The sequence below is a fragment of the Suncus etruscus genome, chromosome 9, assembly GCF_024139225.1.
Source record: "Suncus etruscus isolate mSunEtr1 chromosome 9, mSunEtr1.pri.cur, whole genome shotgun sequence".
NCBI classification, from domain to species: domain Eukaryota; kingdom Metazoa; phylum Chordata; class Mammalia; order Eulipotyphla; family Soricidae; genus Suncus; species Suncus etruscus.
Genome location: NC_064856.1, coordinates 25,003,873 through 25,024,344, shown reverse-complemented (window position 1 = coordinate 25,024,344; position 20,472 = coordinate 25,003,873). Strand labels below are relative to the sequence as shown.

At 42.4% G+C, this 20,472-nt stretch overlaps 1 protein-coding gene across 3 annotated transcripts in view; it reads right to left on the bottom strand.

Moving 5' to 3' along the window:
• Positions 1 to 20,472, bottom strand: part of TOX2 (TOX high mobility group box family member 2) — a 127,269-nt gene that overhangs the window by 32,860 nt on the left and 73,937 nt on the right. For all 3 annotated transcript variants that reach the window (XM_049779243.1, XM_049779244.1, XM_049779242.1), the window contains exon 3: positions 12,924 to 13,169. In XM_049779243.1, coding sequence (XP_049635200.1) covers positions 12,924 to 13,169 — 246 coding nt within the window. The remainder of the gene's footprint in view (positions 1 to 12,923; positions 13,170 to 20,472) is intronic.

The following is a 20,472-nucleotide window of genomic DNA, read 5'->3' as shown; positions in this document are numbered from 1 at the left end:
CCCAAGTTGCTTCTGACCCAGGTCTCTGACCTCCAAGCCCAAGCACACAGAGCTCTTGAAGTGCCCATTCAGAAAATGCTGTAGTTGTACCCCTCCTCAGTTCTTTCCCTACTAATTGGGAGGTGTCCATTCGACAGAGGAAGAAGGGGGGCTGGCTGAAGGCTGGAAAGTGGCCATCCCTGCACAATCCATTCCTGGGGCAGAGACAGCAGTGAATCCTGATGTTGGGTCTTTATCAGTTTCTAGGGGGGGCAGCAAAAGCTGATGATCCTTGGGCTTACCACACTCCATCTAACAGATGCGAGTTCAATTACCTCTGAATCCCTTTCCTTTTCCTTTTATTTTATTATTATTTTTGCCATACCCAGCGGTGCTCAGGAGTTACTTCTGGGTCTGTGCTCAGAAGTCATTCCTGGCAGTATGGGGGATCATATGGGACGCTGGGAATCAAACCGCAGTTGACTGCATATAAAGCAAAGGTCCTACCTGCTGTGATATTGTTCCAACCCCCCTTTCCTTTAAAAGTTGTTCATAGTTTCAGAAATAGTTTCTGGAACCAAAACATTCAGACCCCAGAGCCACATCCCCTGCCCCAAGACACACATATGAAACTCTAAGATAGAGGTCACCAACTGGTCTGTTGGCTTTCTACATCTGAGCTGCATGGCCCAGAGAGGTTCAGGGACACACAGAGAACAATTCCCTTTTCCTAGGTGAGAAGAACTGACCTGAATTTGGAGGCAGAATGTTAGGGCTCCTTCCTTCGCTGGCTCACAACCCCTTTGTTCCAGAGAAATGAAGCCAGGCAAACACTTCCAGAAGCCCCTTGGACATGACACAGTTGATTTGGACCACACCCTGTGGTGCTAAGGGTATGAGCACTGACTACTCATTCCTGGCTCTGCTCTTGAGTAACCCTTGGCAGTGTTCAAAGGACCAAAAGTCTGGGGATTTGAATTAGGGTTGGCAGTATGCAAAGCAGTTGTCTTTTTGCTGTTGTTATTTTTGTTTTTGAGCCACACCCAGCAGTGTTCAGGGGTTACTCCTGGCTCTGCACTCAGGAATCATTCCTGGTGGTGCTTAGGGGACCATCTGGAATACCAGGGATTGAATCCAGGTCAGCAGCTTGCAGGCAAGCATCTTACCCTCTGCACTCTCTCTCCAACCCAACAAAACATGTCATAACCTCTGGTCTCTGGAATTAATTTTTGGATTTTGCTGCTACAGAATTTTTTTATTTGTTTTTAAGGCCATACTCAGCAGTGCTCAGGGGTTACTCCTGGCTTTGTACTTAGGGATTACTCCTGGTGGTGCTCAAGGGACCATATGGGCTACCAGGAATTGAACCCAGATTGGCTTCATGCAAGGCAAGTGCTACCTGCTGTACCATCTTTCTCAGAAACTTGTTATTGTTGTTCAATTTTTGGTGACCTGCCCTTTCCTCATTCAATGATGGGACCTACTATAGAGTGGTATCCCAAAGCATTAGAAGTTAGAGCAATGGCTTTCACTGCCAGTCCATGGTTTTGGTCTGGTTCTGGTCCATAGGTATAAAAGGGTTGAATCTAGGAGGCTAGATGGTCTTCATCTGTTTATTTGCAACAGGGTCATAGGCAGTTCTCAACAGTTTGCACATTCTCAGCACGTCTACACATTTTTTAAAATTTTTCATTCACTTGTCATTCTGTCAGTCAGACAACAAACCCTTCTCAGAAACTAGCCATTTCCCTCCCACCCAGAGAAGCACTGAAAATGCTCATCCATTTGTTGCTCGACCTGTCAGGGAAATCAACTCAGTTCTATCTGAGGCCTCCATCGGAGGCTCAGAATGGGGAGCAGCAGTGCCCCACTCACTCAGGACATGTGAGGGTAGACCCAGGGACCCTGGACTCCAGTATTTGGATGCCTGAGTGCTGCCCTGGCCCCAGCCAGCCAGGCTGCTGAAATCTCAGTCAGCACCTCCCTGATGTGCTTCCACCCCAAGTGCAAACATCTCGGGAGCTGGAACATTTGTCTTGCTGCCTTTTATAAAGACACTGAGCTCTAAATGGACAAAGCTGCCAGATGAAAGAAAGTGCGCATGGGACTGACTTTTTATTATCCAGCCAAAGCGGGGGGGAAAATGACTCCAATAGATCTCAAGTTTTATGGGCTTCAGACATTCTGCAGAGCCAGAGATGGGTTCTCAGTGCTGCCGATGGTACATTAAAAGCTCATTTTCCCAAATATGGAACTAAATATGCACTCGGAGGAAAGAGCCATTATGCTACGTAATGGTAAAGCTGCTGCTGATGGATGCCGCTGCAACTTCCCCTGCACTCTCCCTCTGGGTGGAGGACCAGGTCTCAGAGCTTGTGTTTTGCCAAGCTTGGCAACTCCCCAGGAATGAAAGTTAAATGCTTGACCCTTTCATCCTTCTAGCCATGTAAGGGTCATGGCTCTGATTAGAAGCCCAGCATGGGGTGGAGAGAAGGAGCCCCAGAGAGTTGTCTAAGGCATCAATAAAACAATACAATCCTCCCTTTTTTGGTAGATACAGCAAGAACAGTGATTGGGTCTGACCAAGTCCAGGAGGTGAATATGATGACTGTCCTTCACCTCGGGTTTCTGCTGCTCTTAGACCATCCCCAAGGTTACCACCTCCAGGAAGATTTTCCAGGAAGCACTTTTCCCTGAGCACCTAAATCCTTCCTCTACTTCTGTCAAGCTCTGAGACCCTCATATTCCATGCTGTGGTTACTTATGAACGTGAATACTAGGCTCAGTGTCTGGCACATGAAATGAGTCCTCCATCCTAAACCAATCCTGGCCTGATTTATTTATTGGAATGCTGCAAAGATGAGCTATTGATGATGAGCTATTAGTGCATGAGCTTGTTTGCTTTCAAACCTGGGTGACTAATTGTGTTGTCAACCTCACCCAATCTCTGTGTGCTCCTCTGTAAAATGGAACAATAATCTTCATCAAATAAGAACAAAATTAAAGGGTTCCCAGCAGAGTAAGTGCTAAGTTAATGTGAGCAGGTCACACATTGGCTATTTCTCTACTCATGCTGGGGAATTTACAAAGAGGATGGGGCGGGGTGTCACATGAAGGTTGAGATTAGGAACCTGAGAGTACAGACACAGCACTTTGAAGGGCAGCCAGTGGGGCTCTGCTTTTGAAGACGCTTTACATCAAGGAGCTGCCAGCTCTTGCCTGGTAATAGGAACCATGAGCGTGAGAGGAAGGGAGTACCTGTGTGCACTGAAATAAGATTATGGCTTCTGTTACCTGTCCAACTTTTGGCTGTAAGCACCCCAGAACATCTTTTGTTTTTTTGTTTTTTGTTTGTTTTGTTTTGTTTTGGCCACATACAGCAATTACTCCTAGCTCTGCTGTCAAGAAGCATTCCTGGTGGGCTCAAGGAACTATATGGGATGCCAGGAATCAAACCTGGGTGAGCCGCATGCAAGACAAGTGCCTTATCTGCTATACTATGGCTCTGGCAATGCCCAAGGCATCTTTGAATACTCTGGGCTTTGGGGATCCCTCCCCAGGATACCTTCATTCACCTCAACACAGCCTGAGAAGCATAGATAGCTTTGGGCTCAGAGTCAGGGCTTGAACTCAGGCTCCTGTTAGCTCCTATCCCCTGTGACCTTGAACACTAAGCTCTCCTCTCCCAAGCATTCATTGAGCTGGGATCCAGGCTGGTGCTAGTAGAAGAACTAAAACCTTTACCCAGCCTCAGGCTGGCAGCACAGACAGGCACCTAAATGGACAAAGAGCCTGTTTCCATAAATTCAGACAGCTCCCAACTTTAACTAAGTGGCCAATATAGTGCTCACCATGGCCTCTGCAGTCATTCTGATTTTAAAAACACCACATGAAAATGCCCTAATGGCTGAATTTGGGGGCACTTCTTAAAAATTTTTTTTGTGTATGGTAAGTGGCCACATCTTCCTCTAGTCCTAGAAGAACCAGCTAGAAAAGGAGATTTCTAAACTGGGTTCCTAATGCAGGAATGATTGTTCCTGGACATGGAGTAGGAGTCATGCAATCAGCACACACAGATTCTTCATCTGGGATGATTCTGTCCCCCTGGGGGATGCAAACAACCGATGGAAACTGCTTTCTTTTAATTTTGACCCAGTAAGACCTACTGGAGGCCAAGCAGCTGGACAGAGGCCGGGATTATGTCTGGATATCCATGAACAGTCCTGCACTGACAGAGAATGAGCCCACAATATTGGCAGTGGGATGCTGATGAGAAAGGTTTAAGTTAAGGCTCAAAGGTGGGAGACATTACTGCATCTGGTACTCCAGCACTGCCTCCTGGGCTTCTCGGAACCTCTTCTAGAAAACCTCTGAGGGTTGAGGGTACAAGACTGCCGACTCCCAGTATAGATGCAGAGGAGGCTCCAGATGGGTCCTTGCCCTCTGCTTTCACTCTCTGAACATCCCTCAAACTTCAGAGCAATCAGTTCTCAACAGCGAGAACTGGCTTGCAGGGAAAACTGGGACGCAGCAAAGTATGAGGTTTATTCTTTCCCGACCTTTCTCTTAGTGAAAATCACCAGTCTTATCTCAGCCAACGCCAGACTGCACGTCGGCTTATCACTGGCCTGAGTTTGAACAGAGAGTGAATTTTTATGACCGAGTTATAAACCTTTGCAAAAAAAAAACCCCATTTTTAAACCAAAAAAAAAAAAATGCTGACAGATTTTTAACGACTCTAGCTGCTAAATTAAGCATGAAGGATGGGGTGGGGGGTTGGGGGAGAAGTGTAAAGGAAAACAAAAAGTGTCCTAAAAGAGTTAGTGGGGCTAAAATAATGTTCATTAAAAATAGAAAAACAAACACACACACAATCTTTTGTGTTCAACTTCACACTTGTACATCATAATGTTCCCGTAAAAGGCCGTTTCCCCCTGAGATAATAAAAGAATTGAATTTTTCCTTATCGGTCATCTATTTTTCTAGCTGAAGCTATTACTCCAGCGCCGGGGTTGCTAAGCAACAAGAAATATTAATAGCAGCTTTTATTAGCTTAGCTTTTGCAGCCGAGTACCAGAATGAGAAAATGGGAAACATAAATGTGTTACATAAATCTTTCAACCTTTCAGAGCCGGTGTTAGTCTCTGTTTTCATAATGATTTATTGAAGTGATGGTTCATTTATGAGAAAAAGGAATGCAGGATAAGAAAACAGAGCGGTCCCCTGCAGGAGTGTTTGAAAATAAATAATTATAGCAGGGGAGCAAAAGCTGTTTAAAGCCATTTTTCTGAGTTTTATAAAATGTAAAAAGACATATTTCTTTCACTTATGGCTGTGGAAATAGGGGGAGGGAGGTCTGTTGTGACTTGTAGCACAGAAAGAAACATGGGGGTTTCTGGGCAGGCCCACTGGGGATGCAATGCCCCGAACACCCTCAGAGGGAAATAAGACTAAATATGACACCTAGGAAACATGTAGCTATGGGTATCCTTATGAGGACAGAACCTGCCCCAGTCCAATGGATAAAAAGGTTTGGCTCTAGGGTTCTAGTTTCTTTGACAAGCAGAGAAATGGTCACTTTGCTGTGGCTTTGATGCTAAGTTGGCACTGGCATCTTGGGACATTAATCTATCTTCTCCTGGACCCTACTCAGTGGGGACATCTCCCTGTCCCCAACCAACCCAGCCACCTTTCTTTTGACCTGATTTTCTCAACACCCACCTCTTGGAGTAGCCCCATGACTGAGTTGGTCTGACCATTGCTCCACAAAGCTAAACTCAGGTAATTCAAGGTTCACAATTTGTGGTAAATAATCTTGTCCACAAAATGAAAAATTGGCAGGAGCCATAATGACCAGTGCTCAGGGTTTACTCATGGCTCCGTACTTAGAGATCACTCCTGGGGCTGCTAAAGAGACCAGATATGGTGCCAGGGATGGAATCAGGACCAGTGATGTGGGAGGCAAGTGCCTAGCCCCTCTGCTATCTCTCCATATCAGAGGGATACAATAAGTAAATAGAGTTCCTCATATTTACTGAAAGCCTGCTGTGTGCCAGCACAGGGCTGGGGATTCTACCTATATCCAATGACTAGATAGTCACAAGTTTGTTAGAGGAAAGTAATAGTCCTTTCATTTTGCAGAGGAGGAAACAGGTTCAGGAATGGAGCCCTGTGCTCTGAGTCAAGTAGGGGCAGTTGGATTTGGAATGTTAGAAGGTCCCAAGTTGGGCATGGCGGAGTGACCTGCTCTGGCTAGTGAGGCACTAGCAGATGAGGTATAAGAGAAGCTAAGATGTCTGTGCACCTTGAAATCTGCACTCTTTGGGCATTTATGGGAGCCCAGGGAGCACTACCCTATGAGCCATTACTGGTCACCAAGCCATGAAATACATGTGGCCATCATCCTGGCTAACATTAGGCCCACTGTTGAGATTGGCCAGAGACCGTCCTATATCTAAGGTCTCTGCTAAGTTACAAGATGACTCCAGCAACAAGCCCAGTCAGTTCAGGTCAAAAGAACACATACACACACGCACACAATCTCACCGAATCCAAATACAAGAGTAAATGCTCACTGTTTGTTTTAATCTACTAACCTCTAGACTGGTTGTTACACAGCAGAACTAACTGCTACCCTCATAAAAGTGATTGAGGAGAATAAATGGATAGTTGCGGAGAGGACTCTATTGCTCCCTGTGGCTCAAACACACAGAGATCAAGGAGAAACTTTGGTCTAGTTCCATCAGATATGAGTGGGGACCGGACCTCCTACACCTCAATTTGTGAGAATAATAGTCCTGCACTACCCAGAGTGGGGAGAAAGATGACATTGGGTGACACAGTCAGGGCATAAAAGCCTCTGTCATTGCATAGATCAATGTGCTAGAACCCACATATATACCAGGGTTCTGTGGCTGCCTACAGACTCACACTGTTGACTCCACTCTGTGAAGTGGCACACAACATCCAAAGGCATCCCTGGGGGAAATGTGGTTTAAACCAGGGAATGGGAGGAGAAAGGGGATCACAGAGAAGTAAAGAAGGCAGGGATATTGGGGGGGAGGCTATTAATGGCACATCAGACTCAGTAGCCCAATTTTTGCATTCTCTCTGTATTGCAGCTTGTTCTCTTATGTGAATCAGCTAAAGCAGGGAAGGGAAGAGACAACAGAGACAGCTGGAAAGCCCTTCCCTGGATATGGTGCTCCATGGGTTGAGGTCCCTCACTCTTTTGGTAGTGGGGAGCCAGGTCATGGCAGGATGCTCTGGAGTAGAGATTGAGTACAAAGGATCTAAGAGGACCCATCAACACTCAGGATCTGGTCCAAGATACTATGACTGAAGTCCCTAGTCTGAGGTATATAAGTGAGTGGCAGTGCAGGGGTTACTGATCTCAGAGTCCTGTGCTCATGTGCACACACAGCACTGCTCCCATTCCCACTGGAACCCCATCCCCAGACCACAGATCGGGATCCTGAGGCTGGGAGAGATGACATGTGCAAGGTCCTAGAGAGAGAAGACAAGAGTTCCAGCTGCAGGGAGGCTTGAAGGACAGCTAGGTGTTGCCCTGAGCCACCCCGAAATCTGGGATGGGATAACTGAGAGCCTAAGAAGCACAAGGCTGGATGAAAGAAACCTTGTATCCTCCAAATCTAATCTGTTTTCCAAGGTTCCTTCCTAGCCTGTCCAATGTCACAGGACTTTCTCTGAATCCCCAAGTCCCCCCAGAATCTTCTCAGGAGCACCCTGCTTTGTCTCCCCCCAGAAGAATTTCTCTGCTGCGTAAACCAGAACCAAAAGCTCAAACACCACCCAAGGACAACTCAAAAAATAAATTATTTCAAATTTAACAGAGGCTGCTTAATAAATTCCACTATTCTCATTTCTTTCGGTATTTTAGAAACTGATTTATACATACAATATCTCTCACAAAATGAGACAATCAACACAGGATAAAATTATTGAGTTATGAAAATAGGGGTCAGATGGAGGTGCAGTGCTTTAAATTAAACTGGCAAAATATATCTTTCATACTAAATTGACTCTTTTTGTCTTGGAAATGAATGTTTAATCAGTTAAGACGTTCAAGTTGAGGGAGAAGCCTTAAGCATATTTAATTTTGTGATAGGGGCTGGAACCCAACCCCACACTTGACTCTAGCTGGCAGTGAGGCCTTTAAAGCAGAAGAGAGATTTCCTTACATGACTGTATGCTTAGGACAGGGGCCGAGAAGAGACAGCGACCCATGGGACCAGAGTTGGAGCAAAAATAAGTGACTGTCAAATGCCTGGCTCATCATCTTTTCCAAAAACAACATCCTGGTACTGGAATTCAAAGTCAGGTTTAATCCCTAGGAGGCAACATATGGTTCTTTGAGCATCACTGGATGTAGCCCTGGGTAGCCCTGGTCATTTTAGGCACTGTTGGTACCCAACAGCATCACCTCCTTGAATTTCAGCTTTGAATTGACTGGGTGGCTAAGAATCACCAGAAGTGGCCCTGATGGAGTATCATTTGGGAAGCCCCAAACACAGTAACCACTTGGGTAGGAGGTGGCCATCCTGGTCAGTAGGGCATTGACTGGGCCACCCACATTATCAGTGCCACCCTTGATGGCCCCATTTAGCAGGCACCTGGAAGATAAAAATTGTGCCAGGAGGGAGACAGAGAAGCCTCCAAGTACTGGTTCTATTGCTTTAGATGTGACATTCATCCATCCATCCATTCATCCACCCACCCATTTATTCAGGACTATAGAACTGCCTGGTTCTCACCATCATCTTATGGGAACTCCTATAGGAACTAGTTTTTATTATTAAGAACATGAACAACAGATATATCCTAATTGTTTAGTATTTGTCAAACATTTGCTAAAACTTGACATCTATCAGGAAAGGAACCCCTCACTGTAATTTTGAGAAAGGTATTATTATGATTACAAACAAGGGCTACAAAGCTCAGAGTGTGGTACCAGAATTCAGGGTGGATTCTCAGGGCCCACATCTTGTACACTAACCAGTACCCATGTAGCTCCTACTGTCAGCTTTACAAGCCAGTGACTGTGGCCCAGAATCACAGCCCTTTTCAGGACCTAGAGGTCTACTGGGCCCTGATCTTGTGAGGGTCCACTAATCCCCAACAGAGACAATGCAGATAAGTGGAGCTTGTGTTAGGCCATGAGCTGGGCAGTACCTACGACCTAAGAATTCTAGCAAAGAGAAGAATAAAAGAGGGGAAGAATTTTTAGGTCTCTTAGAGAGAAGCAGCAGCTGAAACCAGCAACACAGACAGGTCCAAGCAAAGAGCAGAACTGCTCTTCAGTAGGAAACTTGTTATTGGAATGGGAGTGGAGGGTTAAGTAAGTGAAGGGAACATTAGGAAAATAGGGGAAGGGAAAATTACCTACCATAGAGGCAGTGGGGGTACAGGAGGGGTGTTAGAAGATTGTATACCTAAAACTTACTAATGAATAACTTTGTAACTATAATTTATGGTGATTAAAACATTTTTTTTGGTTTTTGGGCCACACCCGGCAGTGCTCAGAGGTTACTCCTGGCTGTCTGCTCAGAAATAGCTCCTGGCAGGCACGGGGGACCATATGGGATGCCGGGATTTGAACCAAGCTCCTTTGGTCCTGGATTGGCTGCTTACAAGGCAAACGCCACTGTGCTATCTCTCCGGCCCCGATTAAAAAATTTTAAGTTTAAAAAATACAGTGCAACAGTGCAGTGTGACTTACAAAAATACCGAGTGTGCCAAATGGCTATAAGCATGTAAGTAGTGTCTATAAGCATTTAAGTAATAAGAGTATACAAGAACCATGTAAAAGACAGCCAAGACTGCCAGAATATAAACTGTCTGCCTGGTGTTCCTGGGCACCTGCTAGGACTGGAGCCTCTCAGAGACTAACAGGACCTACCCACCTCACACGAATCTGACAGGAAATCAATTGGTCCTCCCTCCCTTAGCACAAAAGTGTTTGGGAGACAACTTGGCAGAATGGAAGATTCTGTCCCCGTAGACACAGGATGGTCAAGCATTCTTTGTCATGGTCCTTCCTGGAAGACTGCTGCTACTCAGAGAGGTCAAGATATCAGCACATGATCAGAAGCTCTCGGAAAAGTGTTGGTAAGTGAGGATGGGATGAGGTTTTCTGTGATGCTGCTGGATCCAGCTGTGCCTGAGCCCTTTGTCTCCCCTTGAACTGTTCTATTGTATTTATTTGTTTGTTTGTTTTCCTTAAGCTAGTTTGCCTTTGCCTCCTGTCTCTTAATAATAAATGGAGAGCTGTCACAAGAATATGATATTAACTGTGAAGGAGGTAATAAAAATAAACACCAGTTATTCAGAAGAAGTACTAGAAATCCCTTCAGGAGTTTTTTTTTTTTTCTATTACAACAAACAATGTCCTACTTGATTGTTCAAATTAGACACTCAGGCCTAAAAATAAAATACCATCCAACTCTTTAATGTGGATTTCAGGACCCAGATGATCCAGGCTTTGCTGTGGATCGGCTTCAACCTCATAAAAAGAGTAAGCCACATGTTATCTCGCAGCATGAACCTTTCTGCCTCCAGCTTTATTAAAAAATAAAGATTAAAATTATATTGATCTAATTTGCCTTAGTTTAGAATATTCTTTGCATTTGGGAAAAGCTGCTTTACACCCTTACAAGTGTGTAAGACTCACAATATCTATCACTAAAGTTCCAGCATCACTTCATAACAGGGCTGACCCCATTCAAGATCTCTTGACTCCTGCTCCCCCTCCAGCAGCCAACATATTTTTAGAGCATCTGAGAGTTTCTACCTTCATTTGCAGTGGCTGTTCATATTACACATATGGGAGAAACTACCCAGTATGCAGGGTAGTTTCCTACCCTGGCTGATTTTTCTCAGTGCATTCTGATCATGCTCCAAAGGTGCTTCCAACTTTTGCACCACTCTCCTAGCCTGGAAGACCCTCTGCCCTAAACTCCTATCCAAAGGGTGCTGGAACTCAAATTACCAATCACTTGGAAGCTTCAGCAAAAAGTCATGTAAAAATAACACGAGTACATTATATATGAATCATCCACATGGCAGAAAGAAGTCAATGGTTGCCTAGGGCTGGAGGCCATTGGTGGGAGAAGAGGAGGGATGATTAAGGAAGTACTTTTACTTTTTTTGGTTTTTGGGCCACACTCAGGGGTTACTCAGGGGTTAATGCTCAGGGGTTACTCCTGGCTCTGAGCTCAGAAACTGCTCCTGGCAGGCTCGGGGGACCATATGGGATACTGGGAATCAAACATTTGTCCTGGGTCAGCTGCGTACAAGGCAAATGCCCTTCTGTTGTGCTATCGTTCTAGCCTAAGGAAGTACTTTAATGATTGAAACCAAACTACAAAAATGTTTGTAACCATGTGCTTAAATAAACATTTTATTATTCAAATAAAAGGAAGGGACATGGTAAGGATGAGAGTAGAGATGGTTAAGGGAGGAAGGTGGTGGGGAGCAGAGTAGGGCAGGTCAAAGAATGAGTACATTATTTCTTTTCTTTTTCTTTTTTTAATTAATCACCATAAAATTACAAAGTTATTCATGATTTGGTTTCAGGCATACAATGTTTCAACACCAGTAACCAGTGCCCACTTCTCTCCAACAATACGATCTTTGATTCCCATTTGTCTTCTATTGTGTCTGTCTCTGAGACACATTTTTTTTAAGGTTTTGCACTGTGGTCTACAGTACTGTTGCTGATAAGCTTTCATACATAACACTTTGTCACCTTTCAGCACCACGTCTTCCTCCTGGTTGAATGCTTCCCTCTACCATAGTTGTTGCCCCCTCCCTGTCTTATTCCCTGGCCCCTCAAGAGGCATTTTCCTACTGAGTACCAGTACTCATGTTCTTTGTTTCCTTTGTCTCTGGGTATTTGTTATTCCATCACCATGTTCCTTTAGGTCCCTCATAGGAGAGGGACATATCATTTTGTGTCAGTCTCTCTCCTGATTAACTTTACTCAGCACGATACTTTCCAGGTCCCTCCATTGTAGGGGAAATTATATGACTTTATCTTTTCTTATGGCTGAGTAATATTTCATTGTGTATATGTACAACAGCTTCTTTATCCAGTCATCTGTTCTTGGACAGTTGGGTAGTTTCCAGATTTGGGTGACTGTAAACAGTGCTATAAGAGATGTAGGGGTAGAAGAGTGAGTGCATTGTGGCTTGGGCCTTTTGGGTATATTCCAAAAAAGTGGAGTTCCTTGGTCAAACAGAAGCTCAATTCCTAGATTTTTTTTAGGAATGTCCATATTGGTTTTTTTTTTTCGGGCCACACCCATTTGATGCTCAGGGGTTACTTCTGGCTAAATGCTCAGAAATTACCCCTAGCTTGGGGGGACCATATGGGACGCCAGGGAATCGAACCGCCATCCTTCCTTGGCTAGCACTTGCAAGGCAGACACCTTACCTCTAGAGCCACCTCGCAGGCCCCACCAGTCAACATTCTCACTAGCAGTGACTGAGAGAAAAGGAGTGGTACAGGGTTTCTTTGGGGAAGAAAATATCCTAGAATGAATTGTGTTGATAGTAATTCAGTTTTGTGACTATGCTTAATTCTACTAAAATTTATATTTGAATGGGTGAGCTGTATGGTAAATAAATTAGATCTGAGAAAAGCCTTATAAATACAAATTAAAATGAACTTATACTAATAAATTACCCGAAAACAATACCAAGAGCTATAGAAGAAGGCAGTGGGAAGACACCAAATTTTCACCATGTTAATTCCCTTATTCACTGGCAACCAACTCAAGACAGGCTCTGCCATCATGGTCTCCATGAAGGCTCTGCAGAGCGGAGAATGTTCCCATGAGGACTCTGCAATTCTTCTCCCCTCTCCACTCTCTACCCTGCCATTAGAGGGGGGGGGGGGCCCACAGTGCATAACAACAACTCACCGTGGGCAGCTGGCCTGAGAGCAGGTGACTGTCCTGGGCCAGCATATTGGACACCATGATGGCTGGGAGGTCCATGGCCTGGTAAGGGTAGGCAGGGAGTAGTCCGTTGGGTGTGAGGCCGTGGCACAGGGAGTGGTAGCTGGCTTCGTGGTCTCCCAGGTGCAGGAGGGATGGCTCAGGAAGGTTGGGAGGTGTTATCGGGGGGATTTCATAATCTTCGTTGCTCTCGTTCTGGCTGTTGTAGGTCTAAAACACCAAAAGGGCATGTTTCAGAGGTTAGTGTCTCACAACTGGACTGTGCACCAATAACAGCACCAACAATTACTACCATTTGTCAAAGTATAAAAATGATAGTTTCACTGCAGAGAAGATGTCCCAGAAGGCCAAGATGGCCCCATGGCCTGTCAGACATCCCTAGATGGGACCCCTCCTTAACAGAGGGAGGTATACAGGGTCAGAAATCCATACATTGGCCAGAGATAGAACAGTAGGCAGGGTACTTGCCTTGCATGCAGTTGACCTGGCATCCAATATGGCCCCCTAGTCCCCACCAGAAATGATTCCTGAGTGCAGAGATAGGAGTAAACCCTAAGCATCACCAGGTATGGTCCCAAAACCAAAACAAACAAATAAAATAAATCCATAGGTGTATGTACAACACTCAGAGCAACCAAGGACTCTCCTGGTCATTCTCATTTGGTAAATGTTACAAATACTTCAAATACTTAAGCACAACTTAAGAACCACTCTGCACAGTCTTCCTTCCCATTTCCCACTCCCTGTGTACTTTACCCACTCACTGAGCTCATCGAAAGCTCCAGTATAATTTTGAACAGAAATTCTAAGTAGGGGCACCATTTTTTTCTTCTTATCTTACATATTGCTATGTTTATTATGTTTTCCATTGGAGGGAAACAGCACTCTAGTAGTGTTGGAATATTTTATACACGAAACCCTACCATATAGTGCTAAAATAAAATTTCTATTAAAAGGCCATTTCTTTTTGTTTGTTTTGGGTTTTTTTGGGGGGTGGTCACATCTGGTGGTGCTCAGAGTTATTCTGGCTCTATGCTCAGAAGTCACTCCTGGCAGGCTTGGGGACCAGATGGGATACCAGGAATGGAAGCACTGTCTGTCCTGGGTTCACCGTGTGCAAGACAAATGCCCTTCCATTGTGCTATCTCTCTTGTCCCTGAAAGACCATTTCTAAAGAAAAGAAATAAGGGGCCGGAGAGATAGCATGAGGTAGGGCGCTTGCCTTGCATGCAGGAGATGGTGGTTCGAATCCCAGCATACTATGTGGTCCCCTGAGCCTACCAGGAGTGATTTCTTTGCATAGAACCAGGAGTAATACCTGAGTGCTGCCGGGTGTGACCCAAAAACCAAAAAAAAGAAAAAGAAAAGAAAAGAAATAATATAAACCAGAGTAGAAATCAACAACATAAAAACAAATAAAATATATAAAGAATTATGAAACCCTGGGGTGAGGCCTTTTTGTAATCAGGTCAAGGATTTTTTCTCCCATTTTCTCCATTTTTTCTGGACCTATGCAAACATTGGCGATTGCCACTATCACACCTTTACTATATTTTTTTACTCTTATCCTTTAAGGAAAAAAATACAACTTACTGAACTTAAAAACAAACTACTGTAGTAGAATGCCTGTCTCAAAAACAGGCAGGGGATGGGAAGGGGGGAGGGGATAGTGTTGCACTGGTGAAGGGGGGTGTTCTGGTTATGACTGTAACCCAAATATGATCATGTTACTTAAATAAAAATATATTTAATAATAATAAAAAATTATGAAACCAAGAGCTTTTTTAAAAGAGAATAAACAAATTAGACAAACCGTTGGCAAGACTCACGAGGAAAGAAAGGAAAATATTCAAAGAAATTAGATCAAAAATGAAATGGGGAAAGGTTACAACAGAACCCCAAGAAATTCAAGACATCATGAGAACTTATAATGAAATACTGTACTCTGTTAAGCTAGAGAACTTAGAAGAAAAGGACAGCTTTCTGGAAAAATATAACCTCCCAATATTGAATGAGGAGGAAGTAAGAAAATTGAAACAGTAATTAAGAAACTCCCCAAGAATAAAAGTCCAGAACAAGATGGGTTTATGAGTGAGCTTTATCAAAAGACCATTTCTAATTTGTCGAGGTGCTTCTATTTATTTTTATTGTGCATTAATTGGTAAGTTTATTAAATTCTTTCCCCCTGCCTCTACTGAAGGGCTCCAGTGATTTTTATCCTCAAATTCATTGAACAGCAAATGGCTTCTTCACTTGGTTTTTCTGATGTAAAACTATCTTGCTTTTATTATACCATGTATTCTTGCGCATTGTTGGACTTTGCTGGTAAGTTGTATGAGTTTTTACATCTAGTTTCTTTATAGATTGGCCCTGTAAAAATTTTTTCTCATAGGTCTTTATTGGGTCTTGATGTCCAAATTATGTTTAGGGGAACCATTCCTTCTAAGAGATTTGATTTAGGAGAAGAAATATGTGTGAATTGGACCTGACAAAACACACAGGAGGAGTAATGAGACAGAATGGGGTATTCCATAAACAGCTGTTCAATTAGCAGGCTGGGCAGAGAAGAGTCAGAACTATCTATATAAAGAGATTCTGGTGGAGAATATTCGAGTCTATGAAGAACACCACCAGTATTGGGGAATGAGATGGTAAATATTAGAATATATCATGTGTAAAATAAATAAATGAACAAAACATTTGAGTGTTACCACTTCTAGCACTTTCCTGTTCTATGACAAACAAGCTGAGTGAATTGTGTTTTGGACTGGCCGCTGGATGAAGGCTGTCTGGCAGTATTGAAAAGTGAATGTGCTGAGCAGTGTGACTGAGCTGAACTGGAGGACAGTGATGGTGAAAGCTCAGAAACTGTGGTGTCTAAACATCTGTTTGAAGTCCAGACTGTATCCTCAGGCAGTTCAACACCCTGGAAGGAGCTGCTAGCCAGCTCTGCACCCATAGGAATAAAACTATGAGGGGGAAGTACCCAGCCACACTCAAGCTTTCCTTAGACCCAGAGATCAAGTAAGCAGAGGGCATCCCAGATCTTGGTATTGATCATTGGGGAATAACCTTCACCTTTAAACTGTGAGACCCAGAATCACATTTCTTATGTGGAGGGCTGATTCAATACTCATGTTTTCTACCTCATCCAGGACAGTCCATGCAGGACTGGGAGCTTTGCTCTGTCTAGCCTCTCTTTTTCCATCTTCTCCAAAGTGTGTTATAGAATTACTGAATATCCCTAATTCCTTGATGTCTGCATGACATTCAGTGTTACCATGATTCCTCATGAGTGACCACCTTGATGACTTGAGGTGTCCCTCTGACTCCTTAGGTCTGTTGACCCACACAAGGGAATTTTGACACATCTAATTTGCCAGTTGTGTGCCTGGAATTCTTTAGCTGGGACTAGCTGACATGATTTGTCTCCTTAACCCCCTCTAGGCTTCCTGGAAGAGTTCTCTCCCAGGTTAGAGATGAAGAGGGCACATAACTTTTCCAGTTTTTAAAATAAACCTGAGAATTTGTTCTCATCAAGTAGTGGTATTTGAGTGCAGAGGCACAAATAAGCCCTGTATATCTCCTTAATACACAAAAAATCCCATAAATGTTAACACTGTTGTAATATTGTATCTGTGGTACCTAAATTATAATTTAAATTAAATTATAACTTAAATTTTTAATTTTAAAAAATAGGGTATGCTGGGTGCTGGAACACAGTGGGTGTAGTGTTTGTCTTGCAAGTAGCCAACCTATGTTGTTCCCCAGCATCCCAGGTGGTCCTGTAAAACCTGTCTGAAGAGCTGAGTCTCCAGAAGGCTCCTACCTAGTCTACAACCAGACTTTCCTTCATGAGAATTCTTTGTAGAATCAAGCCCACCTGCCATCTTTGCTGACTTTGCCCAACTTTTATTTGCTCAGCTCCCAGACTTCATGTGAGGGTATGACTGCTGAGCATTGTAGGTGTTCAGTTAGAGTCTGGCAAACGTATGCTGAAACTGCAGGCTACCCTCGGTTCATATTTCATCTCAGTGTTTCTGTATCACTGTCCCCATACTGCAAAAGACCTTTGGTCCTCTGTTGCTCATCTCTGTCAACAGCGGCTTCCAGGTCGGGGCCCCCAGGACCCAGAACAGACATCCAGAGACTGCTCATTCCACACACAAGCCTGTTGCTTTTAGTTAAAAATCCAAATCCTCCACACACTGGAACTGTCCCAATCGACCAGAAGCCTTTTTGCAAAAATAAGCATATGCTGTATCAAAATATTGGAATAACACAATTATGACAATTCATTTAAAGAGGCAATTAGCACACTTAAAAATAACTAAAGATGTGAATAAGGACAAGCCTCCTCTAAATGCAATCAAATCCCTAATTTACCTGCTACTGATTACATTGGTATCTACAGTACATTAGTCATGCCCCCTGACTTTGTCCATGCCCCATGGACTTTGTCTCCACTGAGCCTAAGAGTTCTTTAAAAAAAACAAACAAACTATTATGCTCTGTTTTACAGATAAAGATAAAGCTTAGAGGGTGGAGGTGACACCCAGCAAAGAAATCTTGGGGGAATTTTTGCCCAGGTCTTGCAACTCTGACTCCCAAATTTCCCCACAAGGCACCAAAGTCTTTGTAAGATTTTTATTTCTCTCGGTGAAGAAAGACCAACCACTCAGGGTCCCTAATTTGCTATTCTGTCCTTACAAGAAGAGTAGAAAAGATGTCAGGTTGTCAGAGCCTCTGAAAGTCAAAAACATGAACAAATCCTTATAAGGAAAGAATCCAAAATGAAAAATCTAGAGTATTTCACTTAAAAAAAAAAGTTGTGTTTCTCTTTAAGCAGGAAATAAGTTCAATCAATTATTTATATTGTGAGGAAAATTATTTAAATGTGTGTATTCTAATTTAGAACATTTATTGAGGTGAAATTTATATACCATTAAATTAACCCATGAAAAATAAATGGTATTAAACACATTTACAATGTTTCACAACTACCATGTAGCTTTATATTTTCCTCATCTTTACAGGGACTCCCATGTCCATTCAGCAGTTTCACACTATTTCTGGTCTTCCAGTTCAGTTCCTTCTCTCTGCCTACGTGCATAGTATCTGTGTAGATTTACTTGTTGCGGGTACTTTGATCAAAACAGTATCAAATGATTTGATGTCCTATATCTGACTTTAACTTAGCATCCAATTTTGATCCAAGTTGTAACATGTATTAATAGTTCGTTCCTTTGCGTTGCAAAATAATGCTTTCTTATATATATATATATATATATATATATATATATATATATATAATTTCACATTGTGTTTGTCCCGTCATCCATGGATGGCATGGGACTATTTATCTTGTTAGGCTATAAACAAATATATCCATATATTTTCATGCCTTTTTCTAGTGCTTTGGGGGTGCATATAACTAGGGTGAACTGCTGGAATGTTAATTCTCTGTGTTTAACTTTTTGAAGACCATTCAATTATTTCCACCATGACTGCATAAATTACATTTTCACCAACAGTATCTTCACATGCTAATCAACACTTATGTTCTGTTGCTTCTTTTACAGCTATCCTTGAAGATGTAAAGTTGTACTTCAGTTTTGGTCTAATTTTCTTTTGTGATCAAAGATGTTAAGTCTCTTTTCATAGGTTTCTTTTTGCATATCTAATCTGGAGAAATATCCACTCAATTCTTTTGCCCAAATTTAAACTGAATGGCATTTTGGTTGTATTATAAGAGTTCCTTATGTATTATAGATACTAAATTATTATAAAATAAAATTGGCAAATATATCCCCATTCTGTAAGCTATCAATTCTCTTCCTTACTTTTCCTTTAATGCACAAAAGTTTATCATTTTGAAGCTGCCCAATTCATCTAATTTTTCTTTTGTTGCTCATGTTTCTAAGACTTTATAACTAGAACCAAATTCTAAAGGGTTACTCTGGTGTTTTCTTCAACAAAAATTATAGTTTGAAACTGATTCTTTGTTATGAATCCATTCTGAGGTGAAACTACTTTACAATAGTAAAAGTAAGTAAAGTACTTACTCCACAGGGAGTACGTACAATGTCACCACACCACGTCTACCACCAAAAAGGCAATAACCCTCTACCATAGTCCACAAAACTGTTCCCTTCAACTCTACCTGGCCCTGAGGTAACCTCAATTCTATTCTCAGAGTGGATGGGTTTTCTCTCCCAGGACACTCTCCATTTTCTTGATCTGTTTCTTTATATCCCAGCTTCAAGTGAAATCATTTGGCACTTGCCTTTCTCCTTCTGACTTTTGTTTAGCACAAACTCCTTTAGCTTATGGATCCATTTTAAACTTTCATAGATAGCATGAAGCAGAGTCCAATCTCATTTCAATGGTCTCAGAACAATCTGATGAATAAATTGTTCTTTTCCCCCTGAAGCACCTTGGCACCTCAGTAGAAAATTAACTGGCCTTTGATGTAGAGGGCTTATACCAGAATTCTTACTTTTAATTTTTTGTCTATTCTTTACAAATATCACAGTTTTGATTACCATGGCCTTGCAGAATTTGGGAAGAACAATTCTAGCTTAATTCTTTTTCTTTTTATCTGTGACTCTTCAGAGCCTTCTCACAGTTTCACAAGGACTTGGGTCAGCAATTCCATTTCTGTTTAAAAAGGCAAACGGATGGGGCCGAAGCTAAAGCATAGAGGGTAGGGCATTTGCCTTCACATGGCCAAGCCAGGTTTGGTCTCCCACATTCCATATGGTTCCCCCAAGCCTGCCAGGAATAACCCTGAGCACTGCCAGGTGTGCCCCAACCCCCCAAAAAGGCAGGTGGAAATTTGATAGGCATTTCATTGACTCTGTAGATCATTTGGACAGTGCTACCATCTTGGCAGTTTTGTCTTCTAATCTGCAATCACAGGACAACCTTTTTTACACAAAGAACTTCTTTTAATTTCTTTAATTTTCTTTCAATAGTTTGTGGTTTTCTATGCTCGAGTCTCTCACTCTTTACTTAAATTTCTCCCTATATATTTTTTGGATGCTATACATATATGGAATTATTTTCTTAGTTTCCTGTTAGATGATTTATTGCTGATTTCTAGAGACCCAACTAATTTTTCATGTGTTGATCTTGCATGTGAAGTTTTGTTGAATTAGATGACAATAAATACAAAGTACTTTAATTCCTTTATTAAAAGATAAAAAATTAATATTTTGATTAAAGTGAATGAATCCAGTATATGACATTTATAATGGGCATGCCTAAAATAAAATGACACAAGTTTAAGAATAAATAGATTTATCAGGCAAATAAAAAGCAGAAGTGGCAAAATTAATAACAAATTAAGTATAATTCACGGAAAATCATTATAAAGATCAAGAAGAATACTTAAGTTGACAAATGATACAATCTACTAAGAGGAAATGACAGACATAAACTTTTATAGAGACTGATAAACCACAGATATAAAGTAAAAAACCGTTAAAAGTACAAAGGAGATTTATCAAAA